The sequence below is a fragment of the Desmodus rotundus genome, chromosome 3 (genome assembly GCF_022682495.2).
Source record: "Desmodus rotundus isolate HL8 chromosome 3, HLdesRot8A.1, whole genome shotgun sequence".
NCBI classification, from domain to species: domain Eukaryota; kingdom Metazoa; phylum Chordata; class Mammalia; order Chiroptera; family Phyllostomidae; genus Desmodus; species Desmodus rotundus.
This window is the reverse complement of record NC_071389.1, coordinates 46,453,673-46,476,339: the sequence shown is the minus strand read 5'-3', so window position 1 is coordinate 46,476,339 and position 22,667 is coordinate 46,453,673. Positions and strand designations below refer to the sequence as shown.

The 22,667-nt window shown below is 41.3% G+C and overlaps 1 protein-coding gene across 2 annotated transcripts in view; it reads right to left on the bottom strand.

Annotated features, from left to right (window-relative positions):
• The window catches only part of PDE4B (phosphodiesterase 4B), a 513,377-nt gene that overhangs the window by 107,048 nt on the left and 383,662 nt on the right, over positions 1–22,667 (bottom strand). For both annotated transcript variants that reach the window (XM_053921419.1, XM_024565508.3), the window contains 3 exons: positions 14,833–15,027; positions 5,791–5,827; positions 5,590–5,660 (listed from right to left, as the gene is read on the bottom strand). In XM_053921419.1, coding sequence (XP_053777394.1) covers positions 5,590–5,660; positions 5,791–5,827; positions 14,833–15,027 — 303 coding nt within the window. The remainder of the gene's footprint in view (positions 1–5,589; positions 5,661–5,790; positions 5,828–14,832; positions 15,028–22,667) is intronic.

The window sequence follows — 22,667 nt, the reverse complement described above, 5'->3', positions numbered from 1 at the left end:
CACATATCATCCTGACCACTAATCTGGGGCCCATTGATAGCAGGATCCAGTTCTGACCCCTTTCCGTATAACCCCTGCAGGACCCACCGACTTGCCTCACAAATAGGAAGCACTCCGTAAGCATTGGTAAATTGTTGACTGAAAGAACCGTTGATGTGAAAGTGATTTGAGGAACCAAATATCATATGAACGTTTTATCTGGTTTCCTTTTTCCTGTAGAGTATTGGTTCTACATTCTACTGGCTCTTCCTCAAACAGCACACAACTCATGTGGCTGGGCCCTTGCTTATGTCTAGGTGAGTCGAACACTTTTTCCCTCCTCTTTAAGTGGCAAACTCCTTCACAAGTTCTGGGACTCTACTCAGGCATCACCTCCCCAGGGGGCCTCCCCACCGGTGTAGAGTCTTTGTCTGTGCTGCTTGTAGTTTCCTACGCTTGCCCCTCACAGCACAGCTCATGCTAGATGGCAATTCCCATTTTCCTGGCTGTCTTCTCAACTCACCTGTAAGAAATTTAAGCAAAGTTTGAATCCCATTCATCTGTAACCTTGGAATAGGTAAAATATCTGGTATGATATAGGTATTCATTATGTCTTTGTTGGATTAATACATGTTTATAATAATTTTATTTTACCCATCTTTGTGAATTCCAAAGAAGGCTTTTGTAAAAGGAGATGTTGAACTAAAAGACACTAAATGTTGGAAATTTCTTCTTAATAGCATGGCTACTCATAGCGCCTAATTCTCCCAATGCCTTCTTGAAAATTACAAAAATTACATAAATTGCTTTGTCCTGGGAGTTAACTTTGAAAATACAGTTTTTCAAATAAGCATTTTTTTTATTTGTGTGTATAACCCATGAACAGGCAAGAACCATGTTTATTTGGTTTATCACTTAGGCCTGGTACCAAGAAGAGGCTCAAGACATTTTAAATGAATGAATTTGATACATAAAGGCCTTCTCGAAGCTGCATTATGTCTTATAGGGCATGAGAGTACCAATTAGAAACCAGTGAGTACCAGAAGAAAATGGCACTGGCTGCTTAGTTTCCAAGGTCCCTATCTTATGGAAGAACCGTGAGAAGTTATGTGCCTGAGATGCTGAAGGCAGTGATGTTGATAGGGAGGTAATATGGCCCCAGCAGTGAATAATTCCAGCCCTGAAGAGCACAGGGGAGAAAGAACTGAACTATGAATAAGAAGACAGGAATCTTAATCCTGGCTCTGGCTCCTTCCAACTGTATAGCCGTGGGCAACCCACTGAAACTCTCAGTTTCCTCCTTACTTGGGAGAGCAGGCAGCAACTAACATTTACTACGAATTTACAATGTGCCAGGTCCTGTGTGAGAGGTTTTACGTATATTTCCTCACTTACTCTGAGGAAATTTGGCTAGGTTCTTTCCCACTCTGAATGTGCAAAATTTTATTATTCTCAGCTAATTTAAATCCCTTGCCAAAGTACACAAAGCAATGAAAGACACTTCAGATATACACTGAAAAAAAATTAAGTGGTTGTTAATTCTTTCTCAAAGAATGCACATATGTTGTTGAATTATGCCCTGGAAGAAGGTTAATGCAGAGATGTCACATGATTTCCTGCTAGCCTCTGGTGATGTCTGTGAGGCTAGTGACACAGCTGAGTGATGGGGACACCTCTTTGCTCCCAGCTCTACTCCCTGCTCACCAGGATGGCAGGCATTCTCACTGACTCATGCGATTTCCCCACCAGTCTGTGTGAAGGCCGTAAATGCTTTCGAGATGCTTATCTAAAATAACAACTCTAAAGGAAAGCCATATTTTCAACATTAATTCCTGGGACAAAGGAAATATAGGTTTTAATTTGAAGCCAAGATATACAGGCGCCATCAAGCATTCCTCAGTGGAACATTTTGTGGAAGTACAAGGAATTCACCTCAACAGGAACCTTGAGATTTTCACCCTTTGGACGGTAAAGCTCTGGCAGACAATGGAATGCTTGTATGCAGAGCAAAGAGCCAAAAGATAAAGGAAATCTTGACTTGTGAGAAGTATAGTTCTATGTGGGAGTTCCTTTTCAGATAATAAACCACACTCCAGATTCTCACAAAAACCTCTCCAAGGACATATTCTTGATTAAATGTTACATTCAAGATGAAGGGATAGCACTCTGGAACCCAAGTCAAATAGCCCAGAAAGAATTTTTGATTTTCATGAATTTCATATGTTCAGTTGTTAGGATAAGTGACTATGTGGGGTAAAGGGCTCTGGGAGTTCTCTCAGTCCAGTGGACCCATTCCTGGCAGATACTCTTGTCTTCAGTTTCCTTTACCTGTTTGAGGGTATTGATGATTAAGAACAGAACACAGTGCATGATGGACTCTGCCTTGAAACTTCTTTTGGTGGGTGTTGGTTTCAAGGAAGCACTTGAAATCAATAAGAGGGTCAACTCTGTACAAATATGCATACGGATTTGAGAAAGATCATTAGCAATGATCTTACTGCTGGAAATCTATTCTATTTAATGGGTGTGGTTTGGTTGGGACCAAAGATGACACAAAAAGCAATGGTTTGAGCGGGTGGTCCTCAGCCAGAGTGTGAGAGTGGGCTCTGAATATGGCAATTACGGTCTGAGCGTACTTAGTTCCTGAAAATTAACATGGCTCAAAGCGCCCGAGACAGACCTGATTCCTGAGAAAGTAGCTTCAAATGACATAGTCTATTAATCAGCAATTAGGCTGCATGTCCCAATACTAAGAACATCCAAGCTATGTGCTAACAAACCAGTAACTGAAAACAAACGTCAGTCTGATGTCTGCCCCTCCCCCTTCCATCCCAGCTCCCTGGAGGTACTTAATGTAGTGATCTTGAGTCCTAATTTGATAAGGAGCCTGTGAAAAGTGCCCTTATGGACCCCTTCTTCCCCAATTCCCACCTTTATCATCTTGGTCCAGGGCATCGCTCCTCATATTTTAATTCCTGAAAACACTCTCATAGCTCAGGTCTCTGCCTTCAGGCTCTCTGAACTACATATATTCAGAAGTTCCTCCTAAGTGATTCTCTGTTCCAGCACCTTCAGACATTTCTTCCCCTAACCCAGAAGACTTACCAGGGGGAGTGAATGGAAAGAACACTGCATTGGGAGTCAGGATATCAGGTTTAAGTGGGACTCTGGTGCTCACCAGAAGCTCTATGTTCTTGCACAAGCCATTGAATCTCCCTAAGCTTCGTTTCTTTATCCATAGAGCAGGGGCGACAATATCTGTCACAAATATCATTTATGGTGATTGAAGCAGAGGTAGTGAATGTGAAACTCCAAAGTGTCACATTGTTTCTGGACTTAAGGAGAAAAATATAACTACCGATTATAATAGCTCACATTTATTCAGCATCTACTATGTGCTAGATGCTGTTATAAAAGCTTTACAAGTGTCAACTCATTTAGTTCTCAGAAGAACCCTATTTTACTGAGTGGGGAAATTGATGTGGAGAGGTTAATTTGCCCAAGTCACATAACTTTCAAGTGGTGGAATTGGGTTATGAAGTCAGTAAGTATGGCCCCAGAGGCCATAATCTATAAAGAAGAAAAGATAGGAAAAGAAAAGGTATCACTTCTGAAAAAGTAATTTCCTAAATAATTTCCTAAATAATCTTTTTCCAATAATAATAATTTATTGAGAATTCATGTGTATGATGAATGTTTATGGGGCTCTCACTATGTGTCAGAGACTCAGCTAATTCTTGGAAATTCAAGGAAAAGTAAATGTAATTCTCAAGGGCCCCCAAGGGGCATGTTGTCCAGTGGTGCACAGAGACCCATAACTGGTATGATAAGGTTGGCAGAGTGGTCCGGGGTCACTGAGGGTACTCAGCCTGGCTTGGTGGGGTCAGGATAAGCATCCTGGTGAAGGTGATTCTAGAGATGAGTTAAAAAGGACAAGCAGGCTTTAGCTAGGCAATCCGTGGCAGATGGAGAGGGACATTTTAGGAAAAGAAAACAGCAAGTCCAGAATCAGGGTGGAGAATAGAATGTGCAGAGAACAGCCAGACCACTGTTTTTAAAAGGAGATCTCACGTGGTCAGGGACCTGGTTCGATTGTCCACCAATGTATGCCCCGGCACTCCCTACTACAATGCAGTCTTGAAAAGGCAGAGAACTCGTATGTTTTGGTCACTATTGTATCATCAGTGACTGGTACAAAGTGGGTGCTCAATAAATATTTCTTATATACGTATATGCATGGACGAACAGTATTCCTAAATAAATACTTGTTGGGTGAATTATTTAAGCAAAGACTAAAGAGGGAGCCACTGCAAAAGAGGTTGGGCAAGCCTCTAGCTTTCATGTGTATTGTGTCAAATACACACCCAAACAGCTATCAGTCAAACTAACTTGAGCTGGATCATGAGGTGCCTTGGGAACAAAGTGCCCGCATTTAAACTCTCTCTGAATGATGAGAGCGAATCACTGAAATGCCTCAAGCTGGAGAGTGACATGGTCAAACAGCACGTGGGGAAAATCACTCCAGTGGCAGTTTGGGGAAAAGTGTAGAGAAGAGAGCAACGATGGGAAAGACTCCATTGAGTAGGCAGAGCTCTCGCAGGAGGCTCTGTGTGTAACAAGTTACCTAACAGTGAAATAAGAAGTAAGTTTTCAGAGCAGAGTTTATTCTCACTTTTAACAACTCCACTCCATGAAAATTTCGATCAAAGCAAAATAGAGGGCTGATGAGTAATTTCGCAGACTGAAGAGACAGGGTGTTCTGTAGCCAACATTGGCGGGAAAAACCAGGAGATTTAGGATTTGGCCCTGGCGTGTCTATAATTATGATGTAGTTGTCAGTAAGTCTGGGTTTCTTCTCCTGTAAAAAAGAGTTTGAATCAATGGTTTCAAAGGGCTCTCCTTCAACCCTGCAATTCCAGGATCATGGAATCTATGACCTTGTGAGCCCTATGCTGACCTTTTAAAATACTGGAGAGTGAATTGCATAGCATTTAGACTCATAGGTTGAAATGATTTGGGAAGAGAAAGTTACTGTAGGAATATCAAGTTCAAACCCTCAGTTTTACAGATGAGGAGACCAAGGTTCAGCAATGTTAACTAAAATGACTGAGGTTATATAGTTAGTTAGGGAGAAAGGAGAAAACAATCAAATTGAATGAACCTGTTTATATATTATCAAAAAATAGGCTACTTGGACATGAACTTTTTGGTACCTTTAACCTTAAGTTTGAATCTGGATTCGTTAATAACTTTTCCAAAAGAATTTTAGTAGAATTCATGGCTGTTACTGATAAGTATTCGTACTTTCCAAAGTGGTAAAGTCAACAAAAGTTCTCATTTCATTTTTTAATTTGTTGAACTCCAACTGTCTACTAAGTGTTAAGGGTACAGGGATGAACAAGGTCCAGACTAATGTCTAACATTTTACCAGTTCTAACATACTATGGTACTCTATCTTATTTTCACACTTCATTATGTATTTTAACTTAGCTTGGATGGCAAATTTCCATGACATAGTGGGGTTTTTTGTTTGTTTGTTTGTTTCAGTGCTGTTCAATGGTTTTCCCTTTACGACAGGGATTCCTAATTCCGTGAGAAGTCCGTGCTTACTTGTTGGCTGTTCCATGAAGGTTTGTCAGCACAGTGAAGTTGTTTCTCACACTTCGCAAACTGGCGAGGACCTGTAAGAAAAACGTTTCAATGTTTAAAAACAAAAGGAGATGAATGGGAGCGTTCGGAAGCAACACTTAGCAACTACACCCAGGGACCCAGGGACATGGTGAGAGTGAGCTGGGCCAGCAGGATACATACCTGGGCAAAAGGTGTCACAATCAAGTCATCGCCGTGTCTGGTGAAGAGAGAGAAAAGAAGCATTTAAAAATACATTTGAATTATAACTCTGACATATAAGCTGTAATATTAAACTTTGTCAGTGTTAACAACATACATGTTATACAAGGTAGAACAACATCCATGTTCTACCTTGATATAAGGCAGGACTGATTTAAGCCTAAATAGGGATCTCAGGAACTTTAAGGAAAAAAAAAACAAAAAACAAAACAAAACCAAAAAACTACCAGTTCATGACTCCTGGATTTACAGTGACTACACATAAAAGCATTTGCGAGTAAGCATATATCCTGAGGGTATATTCCCATTAACTAGCAGACCCAGAGTAATTCAAAGCGACTTGTGGATTTGGGTCGCCAGAGCCAGGAAATTCAAAGGGAGGGCGGCTCACAGGCACATACAGAGTTGGAAAAAATGGCCTAACAGTCTGGATAAAGGTTAACTTTGGATTTCCTGGCTTTTGTTGATTTGAACCACAGCCTTAATGCCATTTAAACACAGATTTTGGTCTGCAAATCCCATTACTTTTTGTTTTTAATATAACTTTTTTTTCTTAAAGTACCCAGGGAAAAGCTTTTAATGGGAGTGTATGGACTGAAACTACTATTACCATATCGTTGTTTATTTTGTCCCAAAGATCTGATTAAGCTTTACCCAGTGTTATGTAAATCTCTACTGAGGAACCGTCAAAAGTGTGTTTTTAGAAATGCATTCTCTCTCTGGCACACGCTTTGATGAAAAATCTCCTTGAGCCCACATGCGGCAAACTCTCCATTAAAGTCAGTAGAAGACATGTTGGCCTGAGCTGCAGACAGAGTCAGGCCAATTTGCTACCATACTGTGAATCGTAACACCCACACAGACTTCGGTTGACAATGAGCTTCCTTCACTGTCTGATCCAGCTTCTCTGTCTGTATGTTTGCCATATAAATATGGCACCGTATTCATTAAGTATGTGAATGCAACCAATAACTATTAAGCACCGGCCCATTATTGTATGAGGCCTGGGGATCCAGAGTTTACACATATGTGCGTGAGGGCCTCTTCTCTAACACAGGGTTTACTTAGGGGTCTTATACGATATGGCATTTTCCTTTCTACCTTTGCCTTTAGCTAGAAGGCCCACTTCAACTCGAGTAAACGAGTTGTGCATTAGCTTTGTACTGTGACTAGAAGAGTAATATTGACAAGCGTAAGCATGCTTTGCATGATTAATGTATATGAGGCCCTGTGCTAAGCACTTTATGTGTATTATCTTTTTAAAATTTTTGCAACAAGACTTAAGGCAGGTACTCTTACTCTACCCATCTTATAGGTATGATAAAGGCTCAGAGGATTTAACCAACTGCTTTACTAGCATATATCTAATAAGTGAAAAAAATGTAAAACTCTTGATTCCAGAAGTCTGCTTTTTAAAAAAAAAAAATGCTCATCTGAGGATACGTTTTCATTGATTTTTTTAGGGACTTAGAGAAACATCTACTGGTTGCCTCCTGTAGGTGCCCTGACCAGTATTGGAATCTGTAACCCAGGCATGTGCCCTGACTGGGAATTGAACACTCAGCCTTTTAGTATATGGGACGCTCCAACCAACTGAGCCACCTGGCCAGGGTCAAAAGTCTGTGGTTTTATTTTGTTTTTCATTTTCCTTGTTTTATTGTTTATGTGCTATTACAGATGTCCCATTTCCCCGCTTCGCCCCCTCCACCCAGCCTGCCCCCGACTTCCATAGTCAGTTAAAGTCTGTGCTTTTAATCATTATGTTTCCTCTTTTTACACTGACTCTGCATAGTTGGCAGATTGAATTAGACAGAATCTATGAACCCCTGCCCCCAGCTAAAAAAAATTAAAACATAGTAAGGGAGATAGAAAAATATTCAAAAGAGCAAAACACTGCAATAGATAGTATAAATACAGAATGAGAAATACAAGCATGGATACTTAACAGAGTATGAAGGAGAAGTGATAATTACAGATCAGAGGAAATAGAAAATGCTTCATTGAATGAGTGGTGTGTAAGATGATCTGTACACCATTTAAGGGCAAGCTTTAAATGGTGTGGATGGCAGACACTACCAGTGAGAGAAACTGCCAGAACAAAGGCACTGAAATGGGAAAGCACTGAACATGCTCACCGGGACGCTCGCTGGCTGTTTGGGTGGAGCTGAGCGCGTTACTACAGACATTTCTAGAGGGTAAAACTGAAAAGTCCCCCAAGCCCACATTACGGGCAGTATCGACAACAGTTGTGGAGTGGGAGCGTAATTCAGTAGCAAGAAATGAACCAGTAAAGGGTTTTAGTGAGATAGGCAAACAGAAAATTGTTTTAGGAAGTAAAATGCTAGGGAAGCCAAGGGAAAAATTGAAGAGAAGACAGAGCCAGAAAAAGTTAGGAGGATATTGCAGTTATTCAGGTGAGAAGAAACAGGTAAGGCAGAGGAAGAAAGAAGAAAGACAATTTGAAGAGATCTTAAAACATTTTGCCAAGGACTGGCCATTCAATTGGATAAGGGGTCATAAAGAAATATTATTTGCAGTTTTAACAGTGGGTATCTGGGAAAATAGTGAAGTTGTGAGTAGAAATAAGAAAGTGAGGAGGAGTTGGGGGAGCAGATGTGTCACTTTCCCACATGCTGAGTTTTAAGATATTTGCAGGAAAACTGATATATGGGAATCAGAGGTACAGATTAGGAGTGATCTACAACAGTGGGGATTGTTAAAGCGATGACAGGAGGTGGCTTCTTGAGGTGGGGGCTACATAGAGAGGGCCAAAGGAAGAACTTCAGGGTTCTTAGAGAGGAGCCAAGAGGAGAGACTTACTGAAGAGTTAAAGGAGAAGCACTTGTGACAAGTGCAAGGTGCTAGACTGTATCTAGAACTGCCCCTTCCCAAGCTATTTTCTTGAGATGGACTTGGTAGATGGGTGAAATATCTTGCTATTCAGATTTCTGCTATGAAGTTCACATTGTTCTTAAGACATCAGGGTGAGTTGGGGATAAGGTAATGGGGTTAGTGTTAAGCAGATCATCTATGGTACGGCTCCTGCATTTCTGGAGTTTATACACTCAACAAAAGCTAAGTAATATAAGCAAATCTCATACATGTGTAGTGCCTAAAGATGATGTATTGTTACATAATGGAGAGTTACTAAAACTGTACAAGCTAAGGATTAAAGGGAGGTAAACAAATTTAAGAGAGCACCATGTCGATATGACTATCGTTACAGAACTATTGAAATTTAGAGAGCAGAACATTCAGAAGCAGGAGATGGACTTGCAGACCCCTGGCACTGGCTCCCTTAAAGGGATCTGAGCAGCAAAAGCTATGCTGCATGTCAACAGTTGCTAGAGAAATGAACAGATAATTCATAGGTAATTTATAGCAAGTGTAGCAAAAAATAAACCCAACCAAAAAACTCATATTTGAATACAGCTAGATAACTCATGAAACTACTCCAAATTTTTAAATCATAGTTTTATATGTTAATTAGTAAGAATAAAATGTCGTGGAAATAACAAACCACTTGATTGGTTATGAAAAGCAATGTACTTAGTTTCCCAAACCTCTAGAGAGGGCAGTGACTCTTAGGAAGGAGGTCTGATACTCAGAACCACAGCACGAGCATCATCTAGTGACAAAACCAGGGCATTACAGCTTGATAGAATAATCGGAGATGAGACCCCTGGGTCCCAGAATTGAGTGTAGGTCTACTTTAAACAATGAAATGGTTCTCTAGAAAGCAAAAATGCTTCTTGCTACTGTTATATTCTAGATTTTATTAACTTCACCTTTCTCTGTTTTATACCTACACATAGAATTTTACCTGTATCTTTCTTGTGCCACTGACGTTAGTGTATCTTATAGAAAGTCATACACTATTACAGTTAAGAGCACAGATTTTGGACCAGACAGCATTGCTTGTTTCTCAGTGGCACTATTGCTAGTTAGGAAACCTCAGGAAATCTCTCTATGCCTCCATTTCTTCCCCTGTAAAGCGAGGTATAACTCTTACAATAGTGCTTAGCACATAAAAGCTTTTTCGTTATTTAGTGATAGTTATTCTAAGTAGTAGTACGTATCATTCCCATTAATATTAAACAATCGCAGGTCTATCTTCTCAGCTGGTGAGAACTTCTTTAGGATAGTCATGTCTGCCCCCATCACAATCAAGAGGACCACTGTACTTATATTGTACTTTACAGTTTACAAAACATATTCATATACATTATTTCATGTGTTAAGAGCACATTCTTGACCTTAGGGAACAGTGGGGCCACCCATCTTGTTGGTCAAGACTGAAACCTCCCAGTCCACCACCAACCCCTGCTCAGCCTAGTCTGCAAATATTTATTAACTGCCAACTGGATCTGCTCTAAGCTAGATCCCCATCCTCTATTTTGTGGATTACCAAAGCAGCCTCCCATCTGGCTCTTGGACACTAGTCTTTAGGCTTGTCTACCCTCCAAACCAGTCTTCATACTGTAATCAGAGCTACTTTTCAAAAGCATTCCTCTGATTTTGTATTTCCCTGCTTCAACGCTTCTAGCAGGTCTCCAGGTACGCCTGTAGCAAGTAAGCTTGCCTGCAGTATAAAGGCCAACTCTGTAGCCGAGGCCTTTCATGATGAAGTTCCTGATTAACTTCTCTAGCCTCAGCTTTCACCACTTCCTTATCCCCACACATTCTCGGCCTCAGCCACACTGAGCCGTGGTTTCTCATAACACTCCTGACAACTAGAGCTAGTTAGCACATGGCCCTTCCTCCTGTACCCCCTTCTGCTTTGCTAAGTCCTCTTGCTTAGCTCGAACTCTTCAAAGTAGACAGGTAGGCTACTTGACCTGCCTGGCCAGATCTCTCAAAGTCCTCCATATACCTTTCTACATTTGCCCTTACCCGACAGTATTAAAACTGACTATTGACTCACTCATTTCTAGCCCCCTTGAAGACATAGAAGATGTTCAATTTGTTAGCAGAATGCCTAAATTTAAGTTAGTTTTTTTAAAAGAGACAATGAATATGATCCTCATAACATCTGGAAAAGTAGTGAGAGCTTAATGTCATTAATTTTATTTTTCATTATCATTTAGTATCTGTTTACTTTCTGGATAGCCTATGGTTTAGTTACCTAGACTCCCTGAATTTAAGACTTGGTCTCCAATTTATTGGGCAGGTTACTGAATCTTTTTGTGTTCCAACGTCCTCATCTTTAAGGCAAGAAAATTATAGCACCAACCATATTTGGGTAATGGGGATTAAACGAGTTAAAGTGTGTAAAGTGTTTTATTTATTATTATTATTTTTTAAAATTATTTATTTATTTATTTTTAGAGAGAGGGGGGAGGAGAGAGAAAGAGGAAGAGAAACATCGATGTGCAAGAGATACATTGATCAGCTGCCTCTCACACATCTCCAACTGCCCCCAGCTGGGGATCTGGCCCACAACCCAGACATATGCCCTGACTGGGATTCGAACTGGCAACTTTTATTTTCACGGGATGATACCCAACCCACTGAGCCACACCAGTCAGGGCAATGTATGAAGTACATTAAATAGTACATAGCACATAGGACATGCTCAATAAATGTGAGCCTTTATTTACAGATCATTCAAACACTATAAAAGAGCTTCAATGTCTTAAAGCTGTGTGTGATAGCAGTAAGTCTAACTCAAGTCTTAGACACCATATTGTACTTTTGTGGTAGTCCGTCCATCAACAGATCTTAAATTTAACTGGGCTGTTATTTCTGCTTTTCCTCTTGGTTGTTAAGTCTTAGTTCCCTTGACTGCTTGCTCTAGAGACAACTTAGTGCTCACATAAACAGTGGCTTTAAAAAGTTCCTTGTCTCTCTAAAGCTTTGCAAGTGGCATGACCAAGTGAAGGAATCACAGACCTTTCTTCCCTGTGGCTCTGCAGGTGGATAGTCAAAATTCGATCCTGTCTGGGGTGGTTTCCATCACAGTTTTGGGGAATATAACTGGCCTCACTAGTTTCTAGTACTTTCTGTTCCCATTGGGAAATTTGTACCTTGGTCTACAAAGGCATTACGTTAGAGATGACTACAACACAGGGACTGAACAGAAACCAACAGATTATTGCAACATCTAGGAGAGCAGCTGAAATTTCCTTTTGGGAGCCAATGCTGATCTTGTTCGCTTTACTAGAAACCCTTACTTCAATCTCTCTGTTGTTGCTAAAAGTTAAAGCCACTTTCAATTTTCCATTTACTTTTTTTACTCTTAATGTCTTTTCACTCACTCTCTCCACCTGTATTTCTTCTTACTCTTCTGAAAGAGTTCAGATGAGAAATTTAAAAAAGCTAGTGTTGTCTCTACTATTAGGTTTTAATTCAAAGAATGCTGTAGAGTTTTCCACCTTATATGAATTCATGCCTGCTCCATGCAGGGTACGAGGGGCCCCTGAGCGGGGAACACGCTGCAGCTTGGACACAGTGGCTGCAGCATCAAGATTCCAGACCTATTGTCACCCTTCTTTTCTTTGGCTTTATGGGTAGAAGGCAGGAGAAGCGATGAGAGGTTTGAGGGCTGCTCTTCCTCTATTTCAGTTCACCCCAAAGAGTAATAGTCAGGTGAAATAGCTTTGAGAGAATTTCTTCAGTTTAGCTCAAATTACGAGCGGGATACTGGATTTTCTACCATGGTCCTGATAAAGTGAAATACCAGAAGAATCTGGATATCATTCAAGCTCCACTTCTTTTTATGTTAAGAAATGTAAATTCCTAAACTGACAAATATGTAAAAGTTTTGTTATAATGTTGAAATATTTGCAAAATCAAATTTTGTGCTATTTTTATTCACCAAAAGATTTTAATGCATTCTGTTATTAGTATCTTTGATAGGGTGAGATTATGTTGCCAACCGTTTTTTCTTTTTTTTCTTGAGAGGGACTGTTGTTTATATAAAAGTGTGCTTTCCTACTTTTTCTTTTATTTTAAAGAGTACCTTTTATTTTAAAAAAATGAGAATGATATTAGATAACATGTACAATCCTTACTTGCTTAAATTTTCGGTTGGCATCACTCATGTTTGTTCTAAAGTTAGGGGAAAATTTTGGTGGCTGGCAAAATTGAAGAGAGGGTAAACCATTCGTATTAGGGACCCTGAGTGCAGAGTCATTGAGAATTAGATTTCTGTCTCTACAGCTACAGACTGAGTCGGACTGTGATCATTAAGGTCTCTTCTAGCTCAAATTTTCTATAACTTTCTGATTCTAAGCAAGGAATCAGCAGAGTTTCATCTGAAATTTGGTTAGAACCTTCTGAGAAGTTTCTGGAATGAACCTGAGACCAATCACGCTGCTTGGCCTGAGTTTTGGGAGCTGTTAGCTACCTTCCAAAACCAGCCTTTCATCTGTAAGACGCCACGTGAATGAAGCTCTAACTACTTTCAACTCCCCACATTTCCCATGTTCTCCATATGGGAAGTCTAGAAACATGTTTCCCTTAGTGGAAGAGAGAATTCCAGGTATATTCACTGCCAAAGTCCCCATCTCTTTGGTCAGAAACTTCCTCGGTTCTACATGATCCACAGCAAAGTGGTGACCTCTCCTCTAGTCTCAGGTACCTCAACTGTGCATTCATCTGTTTTCTACCTGGCGCTAGACTCTACCTTGCAGTCTGAAGAACACAGGTGAATAAAGTCCCAAAATTCTGAATTTGGTCAGCATTGGCTACATCACGGGACATAGCATGGGGTATGAGCGGGTTTCCCCATCTCCCAGAGTCTCAGGTTCATCATCTATGCAGTGGAGATAATAATCGTACCTACCTGACAGGATGGTTGTGAAGATTAAAAGAGATAATACATGTAAATGTAGCTGCCATCTTGGTAAGCACTCACTAAATGCTTTATCCCGTTAATGGTAGAGTGATGTGGGAGTTCTTCTTATCTTCTTTAACAGTAACCTCCCCGAGAGCATGTAACCTTTTTGAGAATATGTGTTGTTAACTCATCTGTGACTTTTCCACTGTTTTATTATTCTTTCATCCCCAGGCCCTGCTATACTGCCTGTCACATAGGAGAGGTTCAGTAAATATCTGCCAAATAAGTGAATTTTGGCTACCCAATTATTATTTTAGGGCAGGGGTACTTCTGTTAAAATTGGCTGGCAGAAATGCCCTGGGGAATATTTATTTTACTGGGAGCTTTAAAATTCCCCCCTGCCTCTTTCACAAGAGGGTGACCCTTTTTAGCTTCCTTTCCAATAATGGAAGAGAGCCCAGTGGAATTTTCCAGGTTGGGGCCTTAAGTGAGCTACAGATATTTTTATAACATATGATGTTAAAAACAATTGTATGCATGCCCAGAAACCTTTTAAAGGTTTCAGCATCCAATTTTATTTGGTTTCGAAAATTTAATAAACAAGTAACACAACCCTGCCATTGTTTCTTAAATAAAAATTAGAGATCTACAATTAATAGCAGCGAAACAGAAACATTAGCTGTGCTTATTAGGACGGTGGGGTGTGTTATGCCTCACCAAGGAGCCAGGCAACAAGTGGGCATTGTGTTGAGGTCTCAGAGAAAGGACACAGACATGTGGCTGCATGACAGACTATAACATGTCACTGAGCAAGGACCACTGAGAGAGGATGCCTGTCACCAGCCACCACTTTTGTTCTCTACGGTAGCTTCATGCTATACATACTGCAGAAAATTTAAGTGGGATTTGCAAAAAGTGTTAAGGTTCTCATCCCATAAACAATTCAGCAGTTCAGGAAATGAAGCAGAATGAAAATTTTTAAAATATGTACCAATAACATATGTAAGCTGAACACTGTGCCCGAGGTTTGTAATACCCTTGGAGACCCTAGCTATAGAGCATCAATGGCCTTAAGATGGTCATCACTGCCACCTCTGCTCTGTTCATTTCTCTCCTTCCTCCTCCCTGTGAACTAAGGGGGAGGCTTGTTGTTTGCGCCTGCTGGGACAGGGTTAAAGACGAGGTAAAGGTGAGACTGGAAGCCAGACACTGCAGGTACTTACTGCTCGCTTGGAAGTGAAGAGTTTCTCGACATCGCCTTTGGTGACAAGTCATAGTCGCTGTCTGATCTGTAGAGAAAGGACTCTCTGCGCTGGCTGTGCCCAGGGAAGGTGGCATGAAGGACCAGCCCAGAGGAAGAGCTGGCCTGGGGGTCCAGCGGGCTCCGACCTGGGGAAGGGCCATTTTCCACATCAAAGCTGAAAAAGAAAGCAGAAAGCTCCAGTCACGTGAGAAGCATGGAGGAGAGCATCTGATACGTACAATGCAAACCAATGTGTGTGCCAGGCACTTTACAAAGAACTTCACACACTGTGGAAAGTTTTAATCTTCCCAACAGCTCTCAGTCGCAGTCATTATTACTCTCACTTTATATAAAGGAAACAGTCCCACAAAAAGTCAGTCATTAGCAAAAAAGTAGAGCCAGGATTTGAACCCCAGAGCAAAGCCCCATGCATGAGCAACTTTGACAAATTCAAAATAAGAGCCAACCGTAAAATAACTTGCTGATAATGACCATCTCTAGAGACAGCACTAACAGAGCTAGGTGTCAGACACTGAACTATCACTTGAATGAGTTTTCCTAGCGGAGAGACTTCTTCCTGCCATCAGTAAATATCACAGTGTCATTGAAAAGACAATATGCATATTTCTGAATGTTTCAGGAACAAAGTGCTAACTGGAAATTGTGCACTGGCTTATTGAGTGGGAGGCCCAATCTGAGATTTAATATTCAAATGCAAGTTTAACTACAAAGATGACTTAATCTGAGAATGCCAAAATACCCTCTGTAGAAGGATAGAGCCACTTGCTCCAGCAAAGAGGAGTGACAATTAGGCTTCTGGTCGGTCTCCCTCCCTCAGTACCTTCAAGTCCAGAACCATTTGAACAAGTTCTGGTCAATAAACACATGGGAACAGTAGAAATTTTTCCTCTGGTTTCCCCATCCTGGTATTACCTTAGACGTTGTGTGCCCTTCCCACGCTCTCCATCATCCTCTATACATTTTCCCTGTGCACACAACCTCCTTTAGCCTCAAAGTGACAGTAACCATCTTGTCTAGTATTTCTCTTCGACCACTCACTGCTCCTCAGCTGAAGTTCTACAGAGACGTGTTGGAGAAGGTATGGGGCTGGGGACACTCTCTTTGCCAAGTCAGATCACAATGGTGGGCTTCCTTTATACTTGTCCATAATTTATTTCTAGGTGCACAATTCTTCTCTTTCACTAGTTCTTTCGACCTGCTCTTTTAGAGTAGATTTTGCTTATATGCTTTCTGATTGATTATTCATTTCTTTATCACAACCCTGTAAAAGTAGATCCCACTGTACATTTGAGAAAAGTGAGGCTTAGAGAGATGTTAAATACCTTGCTCAAAGTCACAGGCTAGTCACTTACGGAGTGAGAACTGGGACACCCAAGTTTCCAACTCATTTCTCCACTTTGATGACAGAGTTCTGGAAAGGCTCACTAGGTAACAGAAGGCAATTTCCCTTCAGTCTCTGGATTCAAACAAAACTTGTGTTTGGTGTATAGAGAGTCTGCCAGGTTATAAGCAACCTTGGCCAATATCTTGAATAAAGACAGGGGAGGCAGCAAATTACCCTGAAGCTGTAGATTTCATTGAAACAAGAAACCTTTCCATTGAAAGAAGAGACAGGAAGCAGGACTATTATGCTTCCCCAGAGACCATTCTGAAAAGAGGCTTTAGCCAACCCATAAACCCCAGGTGTCTAATGAGAAGCAGTAAGTGAAACTCTGGTTCAAAGGACAAGGAAGAGCCACAGCAATCCAGTATGTATTTGGACTTTCAAGGCACTGCAGATGGGTTTTCACAGCAGGCTAAGGGGCTGAGATGGGGCTGCATTTTGCAGACTGCAGGCAAGCAGGCAGGTGGGCAATCGCTCACACATGCCAGCCTGTTTGCCAGCCTGCCCCGAGGCAGGGCTCTGTTGTAAGCCAAGTGAAAATATAATGAAAGCTGACTGGCAAACTTTCCTTGGGTGAGAACTATACTAGTTTTTGAGCAAAATAAAGAGCTCCATTGTGGATAAGGGCTCCTCGGTGCCACCCAGATCCTGCAGAACCAGTAGGTCCTAATGCTGGCTCTGAACTCTTCTTGAGGACAGAGACGGTAGGTTCTTCAAAGGAGAGGATGGGACTGCATAAAGCTTAAGAGTGAGCATGAGCTTTGAGACATCACATGTACTGATGTTGTTATCCATTTGGTATGTATCTGCACAGCCTTTGTGGATATGTATTAAAACATCAAAATAGTTTTGTAACAGTTGGCAGCCAGCCACTGTCCCAGGTCTTCCAGAATCTGCTGAACGTCCGTCCAGGTGATCAGGTAACTAAAGGGCTGGTGTCTGGGACAGCAGGGAGCCTTTACCTTCAGCACTACCTGTCTTTAGCCTTTGCCCATTCTGTTGGTCAGTGACTGTGAGGTATCAGTCATTAAATATCATGAATATCACTATTGTGTATATCTGTGCTAAAATCTTAGAAGAGGGGCCAAGTGGGTATGCCTACCAAATGCTCAGAACTTTTTCCATTGAGGGTTTCCACCAGGGCTCACTGTGCTCTCTTTTCCACCAGAAGCATTCCTAGTGGGCAGGAAAAAAAAAAAAAGTCCACAAGGCATCCTGTCCCTAGGGCTGGTATCGAGAAGGTCTGGTCCGCCAGGTAAGCAAGGACTAAATCCAGATACCAAAACTCTCTCCATGCTGCTTCCCTTTCTATTTATTTTTCTTTCTTTCTTCTTTACCCTGCCTAAACTCAGAGAGAAGCTTGCTGGAATTCAGAAGAAGCCAGGGAAGAATTCTCTGGTCCAAAGAAGCAGTCTCAGTGAGACAAATAGGCTTTTATATTCCCTGGGGCACTGTTTCAAAGCAACCAACACAGATGTGCAACTTAGGAACAAACATGAATCACCAACCAGACACCAGCCCCAGTCACAGCAAAATTAGTGAGCAGACATCACAATACGTCCCACAGATCCAGGGCGGGAGGGGGGGTGTGGGAAAGGCTGAGGACAGATTTAAGCAAAATGAATATGCCACACAAACCAAAATGCAATTAAAGACAAAATGGAGTCTGAAATATCAAAAACAAGCACATAAATGGGTTTATTATTTATTTAGGGTAATTTTTGCCTTTGTCTTAATCAGGACACCCATTTAACCTTGAGGCTTCTTTATATTAAAAAATATTATAAAAGCTATATAAGGATGTTATATGAAAGATAGACAATAGAGAAAAAATACCACTTTTATTAGCAGTGTAGGATTTTTCCTTCTGAATGTTTTCCTCCCAGGTCTGGGTCTGGTTCCCCTCCCCACACGTCCACAAGTATTTTGCATTGTAGTGCAGTTTCCAGACTTATCATTGCCAATGGGCTACTTACTGGTTCATACAGGAGCTGTACCATAATCTCTAGAGTATTTTTCCTACTGTTGCCCATCGTATTTGTGATTTTAAATAACATTACAGTTGATATCCTTGAGTTTATAGCTACTTCAATATTTAGATCTTTAAAAGAGGTCACTCAGACAGCTGAAGAAAGGATGACATTCATGCGTTTCTGAATATTTGACTGTACCTGCCAGGAAAGGGTTGCCATATCCAGCATATGGACTGAAATAGTATTGAAAGTGGCCTTTTTACTATGACCACAGACACCCCTCATCTCACCCCCCACCCCATCCCAGCCCTGCCCTCTGACATTCAGGACCCTGTAGCTGCCCTCGCACATGGTTCTGCCTGCTTCTCCCTGCTTCAGCTAACTGTCCTGGACAGACCAGTTGCTTGTTGTCTAAGACTTAATATTTTAACAACTTTTTCCTGCTTTGTACATAGAGTCGCAGCTCCTTGGAGGCAGTGGTGGTAGTGGGTGATGCTGTGTATGAGAAGTGGTGCTCCCCGTAACTGGAATGTCCTTCTCACCATGTCTCTCCCATATGTCCCTGTCTTCAAAATTCAGCTCACATTACTGTCTCTAGTCAGTTTTCCCTGATAGTGCAGCCGGTTCTATTTAGGTACATGCTCCTCCTCGGCTCTCTCCCACACTCCTTTCCTACTGTACTTGCTCCTCTCTGCTTCATTCTCCAGTTATTTAGGTGCTCCCCAGTAGATTCGTATCTCTAAGGGAGAAGGGGCCCAGTATTACTCACTTTTGTATCCCAAGCATCTCGATCAGAGCCTTGTAAATAGTTGGTCTTCAAAAAAATGTGTTGGCAAACCAATTAAAGAATACTACAATTTATCCTGCAATGTTTTCCCTGTCTTCTCTCTTCCTGTCTCCTTTACCCTTATCTCAGTTCCCCCTGGCATGAGTTTCTGCTCTTTCCTTCAAAGACTCTATAGAGACGTGGCATTAACTTATTTGATAAGTCTTGTTAGGTGATCATCTAAAAATAAAGTAAAATAAAATAAAACAACAACAACAGAGTAGAATAGAGTAAAATATACTACTGTGTTCTTCCCAAACTCACATAGAAAAATCACTGGCTTTGCTATTTGAGACAAGGACATCTTTACACAAGCCCCCATGATGGGTGGGAAAAGCCCTCCTACATCAACTTCTGTTTGCTACGTTCTCACCTCTTTCTTTTTACTAAAAGCAGAAACACTCTCTGCCCCCCACTTTCTCCCCTGGCGTCCGTTCCTAGGAAGCCATGCAAAGCCAGCCCTGAACTGGTGCAGGGAGAGAGCCAGCAGGTGGCAGAAGATAACCACAGCTTTGTCAGGCTGCACCTCCAGCCTCCAATCAGAGCAGGTGGGGCTGACTGCCAGTCTCAGAGGGAGAAATACAACTGAAGCCTTATTCATAAGCCTGGGAGGAAAAACCAGGGATAAAGAACAGAACCACAAGGTGTACATGAAACCTTTTATTAAACTAAGGAAGTTCTATTTCCAAGTATTCAAGCTAAGCCAGGTGGTTGCAGAACTGCCTGCTGTTGTCTCCAGGGTGGTAGTTTTCTGATCCCCAATTACCTGCGCACACCCCAATTTCTGTAACAAACACTCATAAAGCAACATCCAAGGAATAATTCACTTCCGAATCAGAGGAGGTTTTTCTCTTTCGACTCGGTTTTTCTCTCGGTGATTCTCTTTGGCACATTCTAGCAAACAGCCCCACTGAAAACGCCACAGCTCTACAGAGAGGTGTAAGCTCACAGGTCGGCAGAGGGCTCACCATTTTGGAAAGTGCTCTGCTGTCTCAATGTTGCTTTTCATTCTTAAACGTTACTCATTGATTATCTTCTACATCCTTGCATTCCCCACAGCTCTAGCAGGCTAATTCTCTTTGCTCCATTTCAAAGAGAACAAAACAAAAGTTCCAAACTGTGAAACTTGTTTTTGAAAAAAATCTAAAGTGTAACCTCTCCTCCATGTCCCCACAGACCCCCTCCCCCATTTGTCCCAGAACCACCAGGCTGGACTGTATCCCTCTGCTTAAGTGTCTCTTTTCACTGCCGTCGGCTGTAACCTTGAAGCAGGGACTAAGCCTTTTTCTTTTTTGTATTTTCAGGGCCTAGAACCAAGTCTTTTGCCAGGAGGCACAGAACAAATATTTGTTGAGTGGATGCAAGGATCTGATAGTTTTATCTGTCATGGGACAAGAAGCCGTTTTGGGATGGATTCAAACCCTGGCAGGTGACGACCTCAGAGGAGTTTCTCCCCTGAGGCAGGAGTTTCCTTTCTGCATCTTTACCCACCTTTCTGCAACATCCACGGAACTCAATCCCAGTAACGTGGGCTTTGGAAACCTTTTGCGTATATAAAAGGAGTATGTTTGTGTATAGGGTGTGTGTATGTGTGTGTGTTGGGCGTATTCATGAAAAAAAAATGCTGTTTCTTTGAAGTTCTCTTAGAAAAGAGTTCCTTAAGTGTACTCAGAAACTAACATCTTCAAATGTTTGCTTATCATTTTGATAAAAATAAATAAACATTTACTTATGTACTGATAGTGCCCATCGTGCCAATGTGCTATCTGGTCCCGAAGGTGGCAAAGCGTCAGAGGAGCACTCATTTTTACCCACTTGACAGTGACCCACCTTTACACAAAAATAGGTTTACTGTTGTGAGTGCATGAAACACAGAGGTTATGTTTGTATTATTCATTTATTAATTATTATATTAATTATTATTATGAACCCACTTTTGCCCACCCTGTAAAATTAATGGCTGCAGGCTGCAACCAGTCTTGATTTCGAATGAAACACTTAACTGGGTGAAATCACAGCCAGCGTAATGGACAGCCCATGTCCTAGCTCAAGGCAGGCCGACCTCCTCTGGCTACAACTGCAGCAGAATACCACAGGGCCGCCCTAAGCATCCAGTCCCAAAGTCTCTGACTTCCCTCCCGTAGGAGGAAGAACTGTGATGATGTCCAGTACATCTGAATGCTAGAAGCAGCTTCCCACTGCCTTCCTTTCTTCCAGGGGCTTTGAAATTTACATTCATGGCGATAATCCAAAACTGCTCACCCCACCAAGGGTTGAACCAGAGGTAACAGAGTAACGCTGCAAAGCTCTGAGATTCTGGAGATATGGCTTCCAGTTCCCATGAGGAAATAGCTAAAATGAAACAGGGATTCTCTGTATCCTGCCCTCTACCCCTTAGTTTTTCCTCACTGAAATGAATGAGAAAAATGAATGAGTAGAAGATCTCTCTCAAGTGCCTCTGAGATTAGACATTTGCAGGGATTTTGGAGATGGGAAGATTAGTTCTCAAGTGTGGTTTAATGTGCCTTTATATTGTTAATGATAATTTACTCACTCATTCAGCAAACACATACTAAGAAACCATTACAAAATAAGGCACAGTTCTAGGCCTGAGGAGACAGCAATATGTAAGACAGATCCTCTCAAATTTTCATCCACCAAAACCCCCTAAGGGGTATGGCAACTCTTGAAAGTAAAGATAACTTTCTATAGGACAGTGTAAGGACAGGTAGGGGTCCCCAGATGAGAATAATTTTGTGTAGGAATCTGTATTGTACATGGACTTTATAAAGTTGTGGTGGAGGGAACCAAGATTGAGAACATACTACCTCGTGTGGCGGCTGCCCTGGTTGTACTCTGGATGTACAAATTATTCTGCTAGCTCAATATTTTCCAGCCTACATTCTCCACCTTCCCTAAAAGATTGTCATAGAAGATGATCAAATTCTTTATTAACAAGACATAAACATTCCCACTTATAAGTTTGGTAGCCCTGTCAGTAAGAAAATCTATTAATCTATTAATTAAATAAAATATTTATTAACAAATACGTTTAATAACCTTACAGTAGCTTAACCATAATTGAAATTCCCTTCAAATGAAATGAGATTGATCTGGGAAAACCAATTCTTATTCAACCAGCAATGGCTTCAATAAATTGTTGCCTTAAAAAAAAAGAAAAAGTTCTCACATACTATCTGGAAATCAGTTCTAGAATTCTGCCTGAAATTTATAGTTAAAGTATTGTAGATAAAAGGTCACGTAGCTTGTTTTCATACCCTGGTGATGGGAGACATCTTATGAGATACTAAATTTTACTTTGGGGTTAATATAATTATAAGACTTGAGCCAGAAAACTTGTATTTATTTTCGTCTTTAGTCCAGACCTCCCCAGCACCCCCCTCCACCCCAATCCACTTACACAGCCCGTCTTCCTCACTGTTGTGAACAGAACCACTATCCATTCGGTCGTACAAACCAGAATCATCCATGACTTTCCCTCCTTCCTCCACACCCCCCTTTTGTTTTTCAGCTGCCAACCAGTCTTGTTCTTCTATATCAAAAGTATGTACTTTATCTCTGCTGCCACCACTGTTTCAGGGCATTAAAAT